Source organism: Miniopterus schreibersii (genome assembly GCF_964146895.1).
Source record: "Miniopterus schreibersii genome assembly, chromosome: 1".
NCBI classification, from domain to species: Eukaryota; Metazoa; Chordata; class Mammalia; order Chiroptera; family Miniopteridae; genus Miniopterus; species Miniopterus schreibersii.
In genome coordinates this window covers 22025509-22042859 of record NC_138101.1, presented here as the reverse complement: position 1 = coordinate 22042859, position 17351 = coordinate 22025509, and the positions used below count along the sequence as shown (strand labels likewise).

General features: G+C 34.8%; 1 protein-coding gene across 1 annotated transcript in view; it reads right to left on the bottom strand.

Annotated features, from left to right (window-relative positions):
• UBE2K (ubiquitin conjugating enzyme E2 K) overlaps positions 1–17351 on the bottom strand; it is a 54455-nt gene that overhangs the window by 20989 nt on the left and 16115 nt on the right. The window contains exons 2-3 of the mRNA XM_081159879.1: positions 4673–4766; positions 94–152 (exon numbers count right to left, since the gene is read on the bottom strand). Of these exons, the coding sequence (XP_081016005.1) occupies positions 94–152; positions 4673–4766 (153 nt within the window). The remainder of the gene's footprint in view (positions 1–93; positions 153–4672; positions 4767–17351) is intronic.

The window sequence follows — 17351 nt, the reverse complement described above, 5'->3', positions numbered from 1 at the left end:
ACTGTAATTTTAATAAGCACTAAAATATATATTAATTAAATGGGCCAAGAGAAACATTCTAGAAGTTCATGCACAAAAATAGGCTTACAATACCTTAGGGGGATTAAATGGATATGTTTCTGGTATTTTTATCTCTAGTTGATATCTTCCTCCTAAAAAATGGGGGAAACAGAAAGTTAAGAACACTGCTCATCTGAAATATGTAAAGCCAAATATAGTGATAGAACTTTCAAAACATGTAGTATTTTATATCCAATTACATGAAACTCATTTTAAAGTAGTAACCCAAAAAGGAAATAATCAAAAGCACTAGTTTTTAATTTAAAGGTTATTTAAAGCATACAGAATACCCATTTTATACAACTATATTGGCTTATCAGTGAATAACAGGGCTACATGTAAACACATTAAATCCAGACAATCCAATGCCAAAGATAATCAAGTAGTATAGATTCTTTTTCTTTTTCCCTGTAGTCCACACTGACAAGAGTTGCTAAATAAGTGGGGGTGGGGGTGGCGGACAAAAAGAAAGCAGAGAGGTATAAAGGCATAGATGGTATAGAGGAAAAGGATATAGAGATTATGCCGTAAACTGAAAAAAATCTATTTCTCGCTGGTTCTCTAATATGCAAAATTTTCCCAAACTTTTAACTTGTCCCTAAATTAAATGTCAGTACTGCTTGCTAAAAATTTTAAAATAAAATTCAACAACAACAGGCAGGCCTAAAGATAAAATTATTCTCTGTCTTTAAATGGGTATACAAAATGCAAAACTTTACAAAGCGGTTGTTCCAACCAGTAATATATAAATAGAAAGCAACATTCTACTTTGAAGTTATCTTGAGCAACTAGCAGCTAAATACATACTTTAAAAAGTTTATCTAGCTTCCCATACCTGGAAGGATAACTGCCTCTCAGGAAACTCTGAAGAGGGAAGTCTTGCATTGAATAAGCAGCTAGGTCTGAATTTTAACTCTAAGGAGTTAACTTCTAATTCTAAGATTCTATGATCTATTAACACAGAATATTCACTATTCCAAAATACGGCAAATAAAACTGTGTTACCAGAATATTTACATATGAAACTATGCCTGGGATTTGCTTCAAAAATAATCAAGGAATCATCAAATAAGACTGCCATGAGTTGAAAGTCTTAAAAGCTGGCCAATGAGTACATGGAGAATACATTATACCATTTGCCTTCCATAGATATCTGAAGTTTTCCATAACAAAGAGTAAAATAAAAAACTAGGTACAAGGAGCAGTATTAACTTTAAAATCCCATACACTCAACTCTCAGTGTATCCTGAATTCTCTCAAATCCTCCTCCACTAGTGTTAAGAATAGATAGATGAATGTGGATCTGGGAGAAAAACAAGAGAGCAATTCACTTCATACCACTTTCTTCAAGCCCTTTTAGGTTCCAATTCTTTTCTTGCTAATTCTTTTTAATAGAATGCCATAGTGACTGATACATGAGTTGAACTAGATAGATGCCTGAATCAAAGAGCAAATGACAGAAGTGAAATATAAAGGAAAGTAGTCAAAACAAAAGTAACAAAAAGTAAGACAGGTGAGAGATGAGAAGCTGAAGAAATTCTGTGAATATAGAGATAACACTTTATGTACAGTTATAAATGCTAGCTTCAAAATACAGGCATAATAAATTTGGCCTGAGAAATATGTAGGTTCAGTTCCCTTCCTAAGAATCTTTTTTCTAATTTAACTCCAGATTAGAATATCTATAACTTTTCATATAAAGTTATTCCTTCATGAATGTCCAAAGACAATCTATTAGGAGTAGTATGAGAGTCCAGATATATAAATAATGCTGAATCTTAGTGTCCCCCAATCCTATTTCAACTCCATATGCTATTAATATGCTCTATCCTGAATTATCTGATAACTTTCAGTATGTAACAACCACAGCATTATCTGATATATATCAGAGCAGCCCAACTAAGGGAACTTTATAACTATATTATTCATATTATAACAGCTTTCCCTATAAAACATTTATTTCTTGAATAATTTTTAATATTAAAAATCTATCATTTTTATATTTAACTTAATCCAAAGGGATGGAAAGGGATGAGATTTTTAAATATCAACAATTCCTAAATTCAAAACACCTCCAGGGAAAAAGCTCAAGAGCTAAATTGTTCCTTTTCCACTGAGCCATTATGAAATAAGAGAATTAAGAAACGTGCAATATGGTAATTTTTCCATGGGCGTTCTACTTCTCAATCTGATTACTTTTTACACTGTATAAAATAGCTGCCTCATTACTTAATGATGATTATAAACATTTTAACATTCCACAGGTAAACTTTTGCTTTAGCTATTACATTGAGATTGGGGGGGGGGGGGATCTCAAAACCCAGCAAGAGCCCTGCAATAAATATCATCAAACTACCCATATTTGTATATCTATTTCAAAAGTAGTAGTTTATGCCCTTGAATGATGCTTTTCCTAAACAAAGTGAATCATTTTTCTGCAATAGTTTGATAAAAATACAATTTAAATTAATCTATCTCCTATACCCCCCAAAACATTAAAACTAATCTTATCAAAAATTAATGTCTCATATAATGGGAGCAGTGGAAATAAGAATTTAAAAACCACCGAACTTGTTTCTAATTAGCAAAGAATATGGTATATTTATAACTTAATCATCTTACAAATAGTGTCTGTGTTCCAATTTTTAAAATTTATCTACCTCTCTTAAGGGTTGCCAAGAAGGCAGTGAATATTCTGCCTATCTAAATTAATTTATTTCAGGAGATATCTTGTTTATATGTATCAATTTGCTGAAAGAGCTCAAGAATGATAATGCTACCGCCCTACTATCCTTTAAAACATCTGAACCACCTAAAAAAGTAATTCAAGAATATTTATGCCTGCCTTCAGGAAACAGCTAATACAGTCTCCCTCAATATCCCCAAGGGATTGGTCCCAGGACATACACACCTCCCACCACCAACCCCTGTAGATTTATCTGCAGATGTTCAGGTCCTTTATATAAATGGAATAGTATTTGCATATAACCTAGGCATACATATTTTAAATCATCCCTAGATTACTTATAATACTTAATACAATGTAAATACTATGTAAATAGTTGTTATACTGTATTTATATTGTTCAGGGAATAATGACAAGAAAAAAGTCCATACATGTTCAGTACAGACACAAACATCATACATCTAACTACGTACTACACATCAACAACAATCCCTCCCACCCCCAGGCCCCGAATATCTTCATCTGAGGTTGGCTGAATCCACAGATGTCAAACCTGCATATACATAGCACACACTGTATATCATTACATACAACACCTGCTATTAAGACAAGAACTTGACTTCTGTAAGATAACTAAAAGATCTACTATCCATCTAATGACTGTCAAAAGGACTAAATGAATAGCTTCCATGAAAGCATCCAGATGAGGCTTGACATATAGGAGGCACTCAATAAATATGTCTAAAAATGGCTCATGTGAACTATAAAACAAAATAAAATATTATTATTTAAGATTTGGTAGGATATACTAATGACATTTTAGGGTCTTTAAATTTTTGAATAAAAACAAAAATAGTCTAGAATATTGGATTCTTCTGAAAATTTTGAGGTAACTGTTCCTTATAGTATTATAGAACCACAACATAAAGTAGACATAACCACCATTTCTAATATTCAATCAATCCTGATTTATTCAAAAGCAGAAAGTGATGAGAAACATAGGCTTTAAAGCCAAAGGCTGAGACTGAAATCCCCGATGAGCCACTTAGATGTTTGACTTTAGACAAGTTACTTCTCTGAGCTTAAGGTTTCTTCATCTATGAAACAGTGACGACTGTACTTACCTCATAAGACTTGTTTTAAAAAATGAATGAGAAAATACACGTAAAGCTCTAATAAGTAAAAACTCAATATACTACTACAAATTGTTACATAATTTCTAGTAAACAAATATCTGAATGCCTTATTATATGCAAAAACCTTGGTTATGCTATCTAACTCAAACTTACATTATTACTGATGATTGCCCAATGAGGAAATAAAAAGCTATAAAGCTTCTTTCTGTATCTTACCATCCAACTCCATGGTCTAAAGTAGCTAGAGACTTAGTTTGTGAACACAAAGTTCAGCAAAGCTGCCTCCTTTCTTTTCTATATGTCTTGAAACAATCAATCACTCAAAGCTTTCCTGAATTAAAAATATTTAATATTTGTAATATAGCCTGTAAGAAGACATATGAGTGAATGAAATGCTAAATGACAAACAGGGGAGAGGAACTTTAAAATATGTATATATATTTTTTCAGTCAGAAATTTAAGGCAAGGCTTGTTATAGATATCATATGAAAGGTAACTGAAAATCTATAGCCCATATAAGTTAGAGGCTTAACAGATATGCTTTATATTAATAAATTCTAACCTATAACTTGGCTCTATTTTGGGAAAAGAAAAAAATTAGCTAAAATTCAGCGAGGAAAAGTCAGTCTAGATAAGTATCTATTATTATTATTTAAAAATTGCTGTATATCCTAAGCCAAATGAAATTACCTTCCATGTAATTTATAATAGATGCTTAATATTAATCTGATTTAATGTTTCAGACAAGTTCTAATACGCACAATATTTTGATACAGAAAAAAGTACTTGCCTTCATATGGTGTGTCTGGAGGTCCTGCTATTTCTCCTCTTAATTCTGTAAAATTCTCATCTACAAGATCTACTTTAATTTGATTTTTGCTCGTCTTAAAAATAAACAGAAAATAAATGTTAGTTATATCAGCAAGAAAAAAGCCTATTATAAAGTATTACCTATAAAAATTTTGAAGCCCCCTCATTCATTAGCTTGGTTATCTGCTCTAGTAAAAATAATAGTCTGTGTTTTTCTAGGACTTAATTAGCCAGTTTTAAGAATATTAAAACAAAAAAAAACTAAAAAGTTTTCACTTCAATGTTTTTAATGAAATAAAACTACTTTGAACAATAGTACAATGGCTTATTGACTTTATAGGAATGTTTACAGAAAAACAGCAGACATATCTGGCAACTTCATGTATGTCAGGTACAAAGTAATAAATCGATTCATTTTTAGATGAACATTAAGATACTATACCCCCAGGTTACATGGGTTCTATCCATATAAACAGAAAAATCAGGATCAATAAAAACTGTAAGCTCTCACTTGAATTAAAGCACAACAACTCTAGATGTTTAGGTTAACTGAAATACTACACCATCCACTCAGATGGTGAAAGCTCTAAACATCTAATTAACTTCCCTTCCCTTTCCATAAAAATTCCTGAAGCCCAATTGCCTTACTAGGATTGTCTAATGCTTTCTTCAATTTGTTTTTCTGCTTACTTTACTTCGATGGCAACAACCTACTTTCAAAACAGATTTTTATTTTAAATTTATATACATCTATTTATTTTGTACTTGACATTACTTCTCAAAGTACTTTATTATCTACGGTATCACTTCAATCTCTCAATCTGTGATTCAGAAAATCCTCCACTGGGATTCACACTAACGTTCCCAAGTACCTGTCTGCAAATGGGTTCTTCACTGTATTTTCTGATCTACACTAATATCTTACTGGGCTATATTCTTAATAGTTTATCTTCCCCTTTTCTCAACTTTTAAAAGTAAAAATATAAATCCTTAATATACAAGTTATGTTTTCACTTTTTGGTTAAGATTTCATATTTTTACCCAAGCAACACAACAGTATCTACTCTTATGAAAGAAAGCCTCACAAGATTTCAAGAGTAAAGTTTTGCTTTTGAACCTACCTTCTTAAACTTGTTTCCTCTCCCCACCCCAACAGAAAAATACTATTTTTACTCTTTTTCTATACTAAACAGTATTAGTACAGAATGTTAAGTACAGAAAAAACATACAACTTAAAACCTAAATTTTAAAAAATTTCATGACTCCTAGTTAATCTTATCTTTTAATAAGAGCATAAGATAAAGTTTATGCATTTCAAAATTAAACATTCTAATTAGTACTGGTTTGTTTACTATCTTTTTTTACACTTGGGATTAAAGTACTTCATATTTTTCTGACGATAATTTTACAACCAAATTAAAATTAATTATAAATATATGCATAATGAGAAATTTCTTCCTGTGCCCTAAAAAAACATCATTATCACCCCGGTATTTGTGGTAGAGAATTAAGTGTACAATTTCAGCAATGGTAAAATACTTTGTCGAGTATGCACAGGAATTATTAAAATGAGAATCAAAGGCATCAGACTTTCACAGGCCAATTTAAGGAGCCACAGTGTAACTACAGACTTCCATTTCTCCCCTAAGATTTCTAAGTAAAACGAGTAATTGGATCTTGCAAATTATCAATGTTTTCAAAATTCCCTATTGCTTCCCACAATACGCCTTTAGCAAAAAGAAGTAAATAACCTAAAAATGTAAGGATACTAAAGGACAGGATTAAAGTTTGGAGAAAGGAAGAAGGTAACAGAAATTAGATAAGCTGCCTTCTAGATTGCCCCCAAATGTCTTGGTTAGTAAAATGGTAAATAAACAATTACTAATTTTATACCTCCACCTTTATTTTTGTCCTCCTTATCCCCAAACTATAATTCAGGAAAAAAATGAGTTTTTCACTCTATGAAAAATTTACTAAATTAGCTCAAGAAAATACAATCACCATGATGAAATCCATTATAAAGAAGCATTCTACATGGTCTAGAGTAGAGTCTTTATCTGCTGATAACCAAGATAAAGAGAAAATGCAAAATTAAAGACAAACAATTACCCTTTATTGCCTCCACAGTTTAATTCAAACGTCCAATTATTTCACAATCCAAAATCTGATTCTGTGCCCCCACAAACTAATTTAAAACTCAACTGTAAGGAAGACATACATGGAAAATGGCAAAAGACAGATAGCATGGCCTTTGGGGTTAGACAGGTGTGAGCTGAATCCTTCTGCCAATTACTTGTGGTGTTAAATCAGGTAAGTCACTTAACATCTCTCAATTTTATTACTGTAAAATCAGGCTACATCTCTCAGAATCAGATGAGAATCTCCTGGAAAGAAGTAGGGGATGTTGTTTCTCTAATAACATTAATTACAAAAACCTTTGCTTTCAAAGCCTTATTTTATAAAACGTATTCACAGTTCTGGTTCAGTCTAACAACAGGAATGTAATTTCTAAAAATAAACATCATAACAATATGTTATTCACTTTAATGACTGTAACAACCAGGGCGGGTAAGTCTTTTGAATAAAACCTCGAAGAATTCTGTTTGGTATCACTGCACTACATTTTTGGTGACAGCTGCAAAGTTGCTTTCTATACTTTCTTCTCCCAACTCAGCTAAATACACAGTGGAACCTCTGGCAGTCCTGATTTTTGTAATTTTCCCTTGTGGCTCCAATGCATTTCTAACATATAAAAGGAAAAGAGATGAATAGAAGTTACAGCTCCTAGTAAACATTTTTTAAATAAACTATTTTATTAAGATACATACATAATGTATGCAATATAGCACGGTGCCAGGGTAGGGGGTCATTAGTCATTGCAGCTGGTCCTGATGTCCGCCATCACATTGCTCCGCCTGGTTTTGCTGCTTTTCTGGGCCTGGAGCTGAAACACAGCTGAAGCCTACATGTCATCTCCAGGGGTTAATGCTTAAGGGAGTGGTCCTGCAAGGGCCCGTTGCTAGGCACCCAGGGCTCTCCGCCCTGGTGACCCTCTGCACCTGGCCCATCGTTCCTGCTCTGCTCATGCCTATCTACTAACTGCCTACTACAACTGGAAGTAAAATTTATAGGATTTAGTTATTATATACTAAAAGTGTATGATCTTAAGAAGCAAACAAGGACCACTCTTTAGTTTTGGTTTTCAATTGGGTGGATGATAGCATAATAAACTAAGATAAGGAATTAAGAAATTGAAGGGTCAGAGTTTGGGGAAGAAGAAAAATCAAATTCAATTTTAGATATGATGAAAAGAGGTATGAAATCTATAAACATTCCAAGGGCCAAGTAGACTGTTGAAAACTCAGGTCTAGAGCTCAGGGGTAGTCTGGGCCAAAGACATGATGAGCAAAACAAAAAACCAGGACAGTCTGTTATCACCGGTACCAAAGGAAGAACAATGTTTCAGGTACAGAGTAGCTAGCTTATGTTGCTGAGAGATTAACAATGATAATAACAGTTAATACTTACACAGCATGTTATAAGCAGAGTTCTGATTTAAATGTTATAACTCATTTAATCCTTGTAACAATACTATGTGTTTACCAACAAGGAAACTGAGGTACAAAGAGGCTACACAGATATTAGTGAAGCCAGGTTTCAAAAATGACTCATGAGCTAATCTATTTCATTGACTTTAAGATACCACAAATTATAGGATGCCCTGATGTATGCCACTAAGAAAAATAACACTACCACTCACATCACACAATATTTTATCACTTAGAATTGCTATTTTACATTTAGTGAAAGAGACTTTAGACTTTACATACATTACACACTTAAGACTGCATTAAGAAAAAAATAAACAAAATAGTTATTTTGTTCACACACACAGAATACTTCCATAAACATACATAAGAAACTGGCGAGAGGTTCCCTTAATCTAGGGCAGATGGGAGACCATGATGCTGTCTAAAAATTATTTTAAACACATATACATATAACTTTTGCTGCAAAACAGTTTATAAAGGATGATGGATTGAGCAACAGGGAGGTCTTTGCAAAGGGGGGGGGGTAAAAGCATCCACTATAACTGGGTAGTCTGTGAAAGGTGAGGGAATGGACACCATGATGAAAGACAACTCTTCCAAATTTTGGCTATGAAAGGGAGGTGAGAAATAGGGCAGTAGTTAGAGAAAAAAAGAGGGTAGAAGGACAGTTCTATGGAAGAGGAAGAGGTTAAAAATAAGGGACAGCACAGATAATGTAATGAACAAGATGGAATGGGGAAGAATGGGTGAAGTCTAAAATGGGAAGAATAAATGGCTGGCCTTAGAGAAGAGAATGAAACACTTAACCTGTATCAGGAAAGGAGAAAAAGATATACACAGGTCAATGTAGAGGTATATAGGTTTCTTGCTTTTCCACTCTTGACAAAGAGCAACTACCTTTTGCCCATGCTACTAGTGTGAGCTATTTAAATCTTCAGGAGTCAAATCTTAACTGTGACCCCTGCCATAATCATCTTTTAAGTATACATATGGGGAGAGAGATTATCTATTTAAGAACAGGACCTAAATTTAATTCAGTACCTGGCACACTGTAAGAACTCTGTACTTTTCAGAACTGGCTTAAGTCTAACTTGTAAAAAGAAATGCATGCTCAGAATAGAAATGTGCCTGAATTAAGATCTTCTAATGTTCACAATTACATCAGTATATGTACAGCAACAATGACACTCACAGCCACATTTGTACACTACTTCACCTCATCTTGTATGAAAGCAATCACCTTCCCTTTTCCATTTTTTTGGTTGAAGCCCCGCTTCTGATGGGGCTACTGTAAAGCTACTGAAAGACAGCTTGATTTCAGCTTGGAAATTTAGACACACAGAACAATGGAACAGAATAGGGAGCCCAGAAGCAGGTCCAGACTTACACTGTCCTCTGATCTTTGACAAAGGAGTATTTTGATGGAGGGAAAAAAGGAAAGTATTTTCAAAAAATGGTCCTAGAACTGAGTAAAGTAATCTTACATCTTATATTACATTTAACATTTTTTAAACTGGCAAAATTCTTAATATCCAACACTGGTAAGGTGAAAGTGATATCAACACACCTCAAAAATCCTTTTTTAAAGGTAATAACAATAAAAAATATTAACATCATAAAATGTCATACTCTTTAAACCAGTACTCCTACTCCTAGAAACTGCCTAAGGAAATAATTTCATTACAGGTAGAAAAAAAATATAATCATAATGGAAATCACTTACAAACATTATATATGATGAAAAACAATAATCTGGTACCCAATAATTGAGGGATGTCTACAAGAATTATGGTGCAATTTAAAGGAACACAAACAAAAATAGAGTAAACTTATGGTTTCCCATCTAGCCTATAAACACTTGGAAGCTGTCACTCCCACCCACAGAAGAAAAAAACTGAACTGAAAACCAACAACTTTTCTTAGATCCATCAGAGAACTGAAGTCACAGGGCAAACTGCCGTTTCCAAAATTGAAGGGACAGGTAGGCAGAAATCAAACCTTATCAGAACAAAAGCTTGTAAGCCTGCCTCTCTGCATGAACCATTCACTACCTGGGTAGGAAAATCGAAAATGTAATTGATAAATTGCTGGAGGCTCAGAAAGGATGAATCTGAAAGTAAAAAACTCCTAGGGGCTGCCCACTTTTGTGAATTTTTACCTCCAGGATTCCTACCAGGTTTTTACAGTTAAGATCTGAAAAATGCCCTCCTTCTTCCGGATGGGAAAGGGGGAACTTCACCATTTTGAAATAAGCCCAGAGTATTCTGTTCTTAACAAAACCTACCCTCAAAAGAAACTATTTCACCAGAGCCTAACCAATGGGGTTTTAACAGATATAACCAACCTGAGAAGAAAAAAAACCAATTTCAGCCCTCTCTAGCCTTCCACTCTCACCTAAGAGTGGAGAGGACTGAGAAGCACTTTTGAAGATTTCAGTTTAGGGGCACAGGCTCATTAAAAGGCTGAGCCCCAATTACAGGACTATAGAATGCTTCCCCGCCCCCCAAATCTTACAACCACATACATAATAGGGCTCCAGTATAATAGGAGATTGCAATTCAAAAAACTGCCTGTTTCAGACCTTATTTAAGATGTTTCCAAGGAACCCCAAAGTCAACAGAGGAGACAAAAACAAGAACATAAGAGGAGAATTTTAGCCTCTGACACCCACAGCTACGGCAAAACTCCCTAGACAGATAAACATAAAATACCACACTAAAGGCCATTTATACCTGTTTCTTTTACCCAGTACATCATGCCTGGCTTTCAAAAGGAATTGCAAGGCATACAAAAAAAAAAAGGAAAACAAAGAATCAGGCTCAGATATGGTAAAAATGCCGGAATTAGACTAAAAATTTAAGACTATAATTAATATGCTAAGTACTCTAATGGGAAAAGTTAACACCCAAAACAGATGGGTAATACAAGCAGTAATGGAAACTCTAAGAACGAAATGTGAAAAATGCTAGAAATAAAAAACACTGACAGAAATGAAAATTACCTCCGGTGGGCTCATTAGTAGGTGACACAAAGAAAGAATCAGTGAGCCAGAAGAAATGTCAACAGAAACTTCCAAAAAGGAAATGCAAAGGAAAAACAAATGAAAACGAACAGAACATCCAAAAGGTGTAACATACAAGTAAAGGGAATACTTAATAGAGAAAAAAGGAAAAGGAGAAATATTTTAATCAATAATGACTAAGAATTTCCCTAAGTTAATAACAGACACCAAATCATAGATCCAGGAAGCTCAAAAAGTACAAACCAGGATAAATCCTCAAAAACCTATACCTAGGCATATCATATTCAAACTGAAGAAAATAAAAAACCAAGCTAAAATACTGAAAGAAGCCAGAGGAAGAAAACACCTTACATATAGAGGAGCAAAGATAAGAACTGCATTGGACTTCTCTTCAGAAAGCATGGAAGCAAGACGAGAATGGAGAAGAATTTACAGTGTTGAAAGAAAAAAGTCCCAATCAAAATTCTATATACTGTGAAATTATCCTTCAAAAATGAAGGACAAATAAAGACTTCTTAGACAAACAAAAATTGAGGGAATGTGCAAGAAATGTTAAAAAGAATTCTTCAGAAAGAGGAAAATGATATAGATCAGAAACCTGGAATTTACATAAAGAAAGGAAATATTAGAGAAAAATATAAATGAAGGTAAAATACAATCTTTAATTTTATTATTATTATTTTTAAAATATCTTTATTGATTTCAGAGAGAGGAAGGAGAGGGAGAGAGACAGAAAAATCAATGATGAGAGAGTCATTGATCGGCTGCAGCCCGCAACCCGGGCATGTGCCCTGACCGGGAATCAAACCCCGATCGCCTGGATCCCAGGTCGACGCTCAACCGCTGAGCCACGCCCGACTGGGCTAATTTTATTATTCTTAATTGATAACAGTATGTTCAAAATAATATTTGGTGATTATAGCTTCTGGGTAAGTTAAATGAATGATAAAAATGCTGAGGGAGGAAATGTGATTTCTATTATAAAGTACTTACACTACCCATGAAGTAGTATAGTGTTATTTGAAAGAATGCTTGTAAGTATATACGGCAAATTAAAGGAAAACTACTTTAAAAAGTTTAAAGAAATAAAAGCACAACTGATATGCTGAGAAGAAAAAATGGAATCATATAAAATGATCAATTAAAATAAGACAGAAAAAGGGTGGAAGACAAAAAAGAGAAAGGGCAACAAATAGGGAACAGTAAAAAAATATGGTAGACATTAATCCAATTGTATTAATAATAATTTTAAATGTTATGAATGAAAATTGTCAAGATAACTAAAATGGAGCCAGAAGGCCTTAGAGTCTTCCTGCCCTGGCTGGTGTGGCTCATTTGGCTGGAGTGTCGTCCCATACACCAAAAGGTCCCAGGTTCAATTCCTGGTTAGGGCACATACCTAGGTTGGGGGTTCCGTCCCTGGTCAGGGCGAGTAGAGGAAGCAACCTATCAGAGAGAGAGAGGGAAGAGAGAGAAAGAGAAAGAGAGAGAGAGAGAGAGAGTGTGTGTGTGTGTGTGTGTGTCCTTGTCCTGCCTTCCCCTCTCTCTAAAGTCAGTAAACATATCCTCTGGGTGTGTGTGTGTGTCCCGCCTTCCCCTCTCTTTAAAGTCAATAAACATATCCTCTGGTGAGGATTTTTTAAAAAAAGGAGTCTTCCTTATGTACATCCCACCCACATTTGAACTTTTATGCCAACTATGTAACTGCATCTTGGACTTTACTTCCTCCTTACCACGGGAGCCAGGCCATCTGCATTCTTCACCTTGAAAGGGGCCAACCTATTTCATCAACAGCAATTAACCCATGCCTATATAGTCAATCTATGACAAAGGCAGCAAGATTCTACAATGGGGTAAAGACTGACTATTCAGTAACTGATGCTGGGCAATTTGGATACATACAAATAAATGAAACCACTTTCTTAAACCATATACAAGAATAGACAAAATAGATTAAAAACTCAAATACAAGACCCAAAACCATAAAACTCCTAGAAGAACACATAGGCAGTAAACTCTGACACTGCTCTTAGTAATGATTTTTTGGATATGTCTCCTCAGGCAAAGAAAATAAAAAATAAATAAACAAACGGGTCTATATCAAACTCAAAATTTTTTGCACGGCAAAGAAACCCACAAACCATCAACAAAACAAAAAGACAACCTACTTAGTGGGAGAAGATATTCACAGATGATATTTCTGATAAGGGGTTAATACCCAAAATACAACTCATACAACATAACATCAAAAACACACAAACAATATGATCAAAAAATCGGCAGAGGGCCTGAATAGACATTTCTCCAAAAAGAAAACACAGTGATCAACAGAAATTAAAAAAAAACCACAACTATATCTTTATTGATTTCAGAGAGAGAAAGGGAGAGGGAGAAAGATAGAAACATCAATGATGAGTCATTGATTGGCTGCCTCCTGCTCGCCCCCTGCTGGGGATCAAGCCTGTAACCTGGGCATGTGCCCTGACTGGGAATCGAACCTCAATCTCCTGGATCATAGGTTGATGCTCAACCACTGAGCCATGCCAACTGGGCTCAGACATTTTTTTAGAAGATGCTCAATGTCACTGAGCATTAGAGAAATGCAAATTAAAACCACAATGAGCTATTACGTCACACCTATCAGAATGGCCATTATCAGTAAGTCAACAAACAAGTGTTGGTGAGGATGAAGAAAAATTAGAACCCCTGTGCACTCTTGGTGGGAATGCAAATTGGTGCAACCACTATGGAAAACAGTACAGAGGTTCCTCAAAAACTTAAAAATAGAAGTACGATGACCCAGCAATCCCGCTTCCGGGTATTTATCTAAAGAAATCCAAAACACTAATCCAAAAGGACATATGCATCCCTATGTTCAATGAAGCATTATCTATAATAACCAAGATCTGGCAGGAACCTAAGTGTCCATCGATAGACGACTGGATAAAGATGTGGTACATATATACATATATACATATATACAATGGAATATTACTCAGCCATAAAAGAGAATGAAATCTTAGCATTTGCAACAACACTGACAGACCAGAGGGTATTCTAAGTGAAATAAGTCAAAGACAAATACCATATGAGTTCACTTATATGTGGAATCTGAAAATCCAAATAAATGAACAAACAAAACAAAACAATTAAAACAAGACATAGATACAGAGAACAAACTGATGGTTGCCAAATGGGAGGGAGGATTGGTGGGGCTGGCTGAAAAATGTGAAAGGATTAAGAAGTACAAATTGGCAGTTAGTAATAGTCTTGAGGATATGAAGTACCTCGCAGGGCACAGTCAATAATATTGTAGGCCTGGCCAGGCGTGGCTCAGCCATTGAGCATTCAGAAGATCGTGGTTTGATTCCTGGTCAGGGCACATGCCTGGGTTGTGGGCTCGATCCCCAGTAGGGGCATGCAGGAGGCAGTTGATATAATGTTAATCAGTGACCTCAACATTTCTTAATAAAATCAATAACCAGTGAATTAATAATTTATTAATTAATACAACAAAAGACTGCAGGTACACTAACAGAATTTTAAAAGACAGCTCCTCAAATATATACATTTTCACAAAATAACTGAGCATCTCCTAGGGGAACACAAATTAATTTGGTAAATAAAACTGGCAACATATTCAACATGTCTATATCACAGGATAAATAAGAAAATTCTGAACAAACATAGGCTAGTCTCACTAAAAAGATAGAGAGTTGATTTTTCTATTTGACTGTGTTTTTTAAAAAACTGTATTAATGGTGAGACTAGGATGAAATGAGCTGCCTCATGAACTGCCAGTGCTGCAGGAATTTATGACAACCTTTCTAGAAAGCACTTTGGTCACAAAACTATAAAAAGTTCAAATACTATGACCTAGTAATTTATTTTCAGGCATCTCAGGTAAGTAAACTCCGATAAAAATTATTATGTAAAGATATTCCATTCAGTATACAAGGGTTTGCAAAAGTAGGTGTACAGTTGTGAGTAGGCAAAACACTGAGTTTATTCTTATATTATTATTTTTTGTATTATTTTCCACACAAACATCTGTAAACCTACCTTGTATATAGTGGGGGAAAATAGAAACAACTTACAAGTGTTCAACAAAAGAGTGGTTTAGTCAGGTAATACTAAAAGTTAAAAATATATAAAGTACCATTTAATTTAATTTTAATATTTAAATTAAACATTAAATACTTAAAAAGAATATTCAATACCAAGAGGAAAACACAAGATACATTAAGAAAAAAAAATGGATACAAAACAGTATGCATTCTAAGATCCTGATTTGGTAAAAGGGAAAAAGGATGTTAATATCAATAGCTATCTGTAGTTTATAAGAGATTGTCACACATTTATCATTTTTGTACATTTCTTCTAAATTATCACGTAAGAGCAAGGATATAAGGGTTGTCTGTGTTCTGGATAAATATTAATAAGACAGTAAGCTCTTGTCCCCAAAGTCATACCCTTGATTTTGTCAACAAAAACTGTACCTTTCCCAAAATCCTTTTCAAGTTTCTTGATTCCCAACCTCCTTAGATTAAGTTAACTTTAGTATTCCAAACCCAGCTATTAGCAAGCTTCATCAAAACATCACCACTCTCCCTCATCATCACTTCTACTGTCTTCATTTCCCTCCTTAACCAGTTTACATTCCATGGGCATTCATTATACTAACTCCCTTGCAAATACTCTTGAGAACCTAGATGCTTTTCTTCCTTCATGGTACTCATAATGGCAAAGCCCCAAAGCTAAACTCATTCCACAATTTTAAAAAAATCTTCCAGTGTCTGTCCCAAGCAGCATTACTAGAAAAAACACACATAACCATCATTAATTGGTCTCATGTTCAAGTGAAGAGCATATGCAAAAATATCAAAGGGAATTTAATGTGGCCCTGTGTCTCTCTATTCCTATTTAAGAATAATCCTTCCACTATGCCAGGAATACCACCCCTCTATTCTTCTAAGGGACTCTGCACCTTCAATTACCCCTCCTTTCTATCATAATCAATTTCTCCCATCCACCAATATACATATGCTGATGTCTACCAGAACAAATATTTTACAGATCTCTACGGCCATATTCTCCTGCTCCTTCTGTCTTCTCTGCTCCCCTGTCAAAGCAAACCTTTTTTAGAAGTTGATCATGTGACGCCCTAGGCAGGTAGCTAAGTTGGTTGGAATGACATTACATACACCAAGAGGCTTCAGGTTCAATTCCCGGTCAGGGCACATACCTAGGTTTCAAGTTTGATCCCTGGTCGAGATGCATATGGAAGGCAACCAACCAATGTTTCTCTCTCTCCCCCTTCCTCTCACTCTAAAAATCAATAAAAACAAGTCCTCGGGTGAGGCTTTAAAAAAAAAAAGTTATAGAGCTGTACACTTGAAACCTGTATGGTTTTATTAACCAATGTCACCCCAATAAATTAAACTTTTAAAATATTAAAAGCAAAAGTTGACCATATTGTCAGTTCCTCACCTTACTTCCTCTTAACCCACTCCAATGATACCCATCTTTACCATTCCAATAATAATATTCTAGTCAAGGTCACCAATGACCACCACGCTGCAAAATCAAGTCATTTCTCCCATTCAGCAGCACGACAAAGTTGACCACTATCTTCTTGGAACTGTCTTCTCTTCGCCTCACTGTTATCACTCTCTTCTGGTTTTGCTAATACATCAACAATAGCTCACTTTTCTTATCTTTTGTTGGTTCTCCTCAGTTCAACTTCAAAATGTGGTAGGGGCCCAGGACAAATACCAGGACTTTGTCCTAGATCCCCTTCCTTTTCAAACCAAATTGTCCTCAAGTTAAGTCACCCCAGTCTAAGCTTTAAATATACCATCTATATATCTATGATGCTCAAATCACTTTTTAGATCTGACTTCCAGACTCATATATTCAACTGATTGTTATTTCCCCACCTTAACACCAAACAAGAACAAAGCAAAAACTTTAAAAAAAAAAAACAAACACAATTTTTATTGGGGGAGGGGGAGGGAGAGGGAAACAATGATCAGCTGCTTCCTGCATGCCCCCTACTGGGGATCAAGCCCAACCTGAGCATGTTC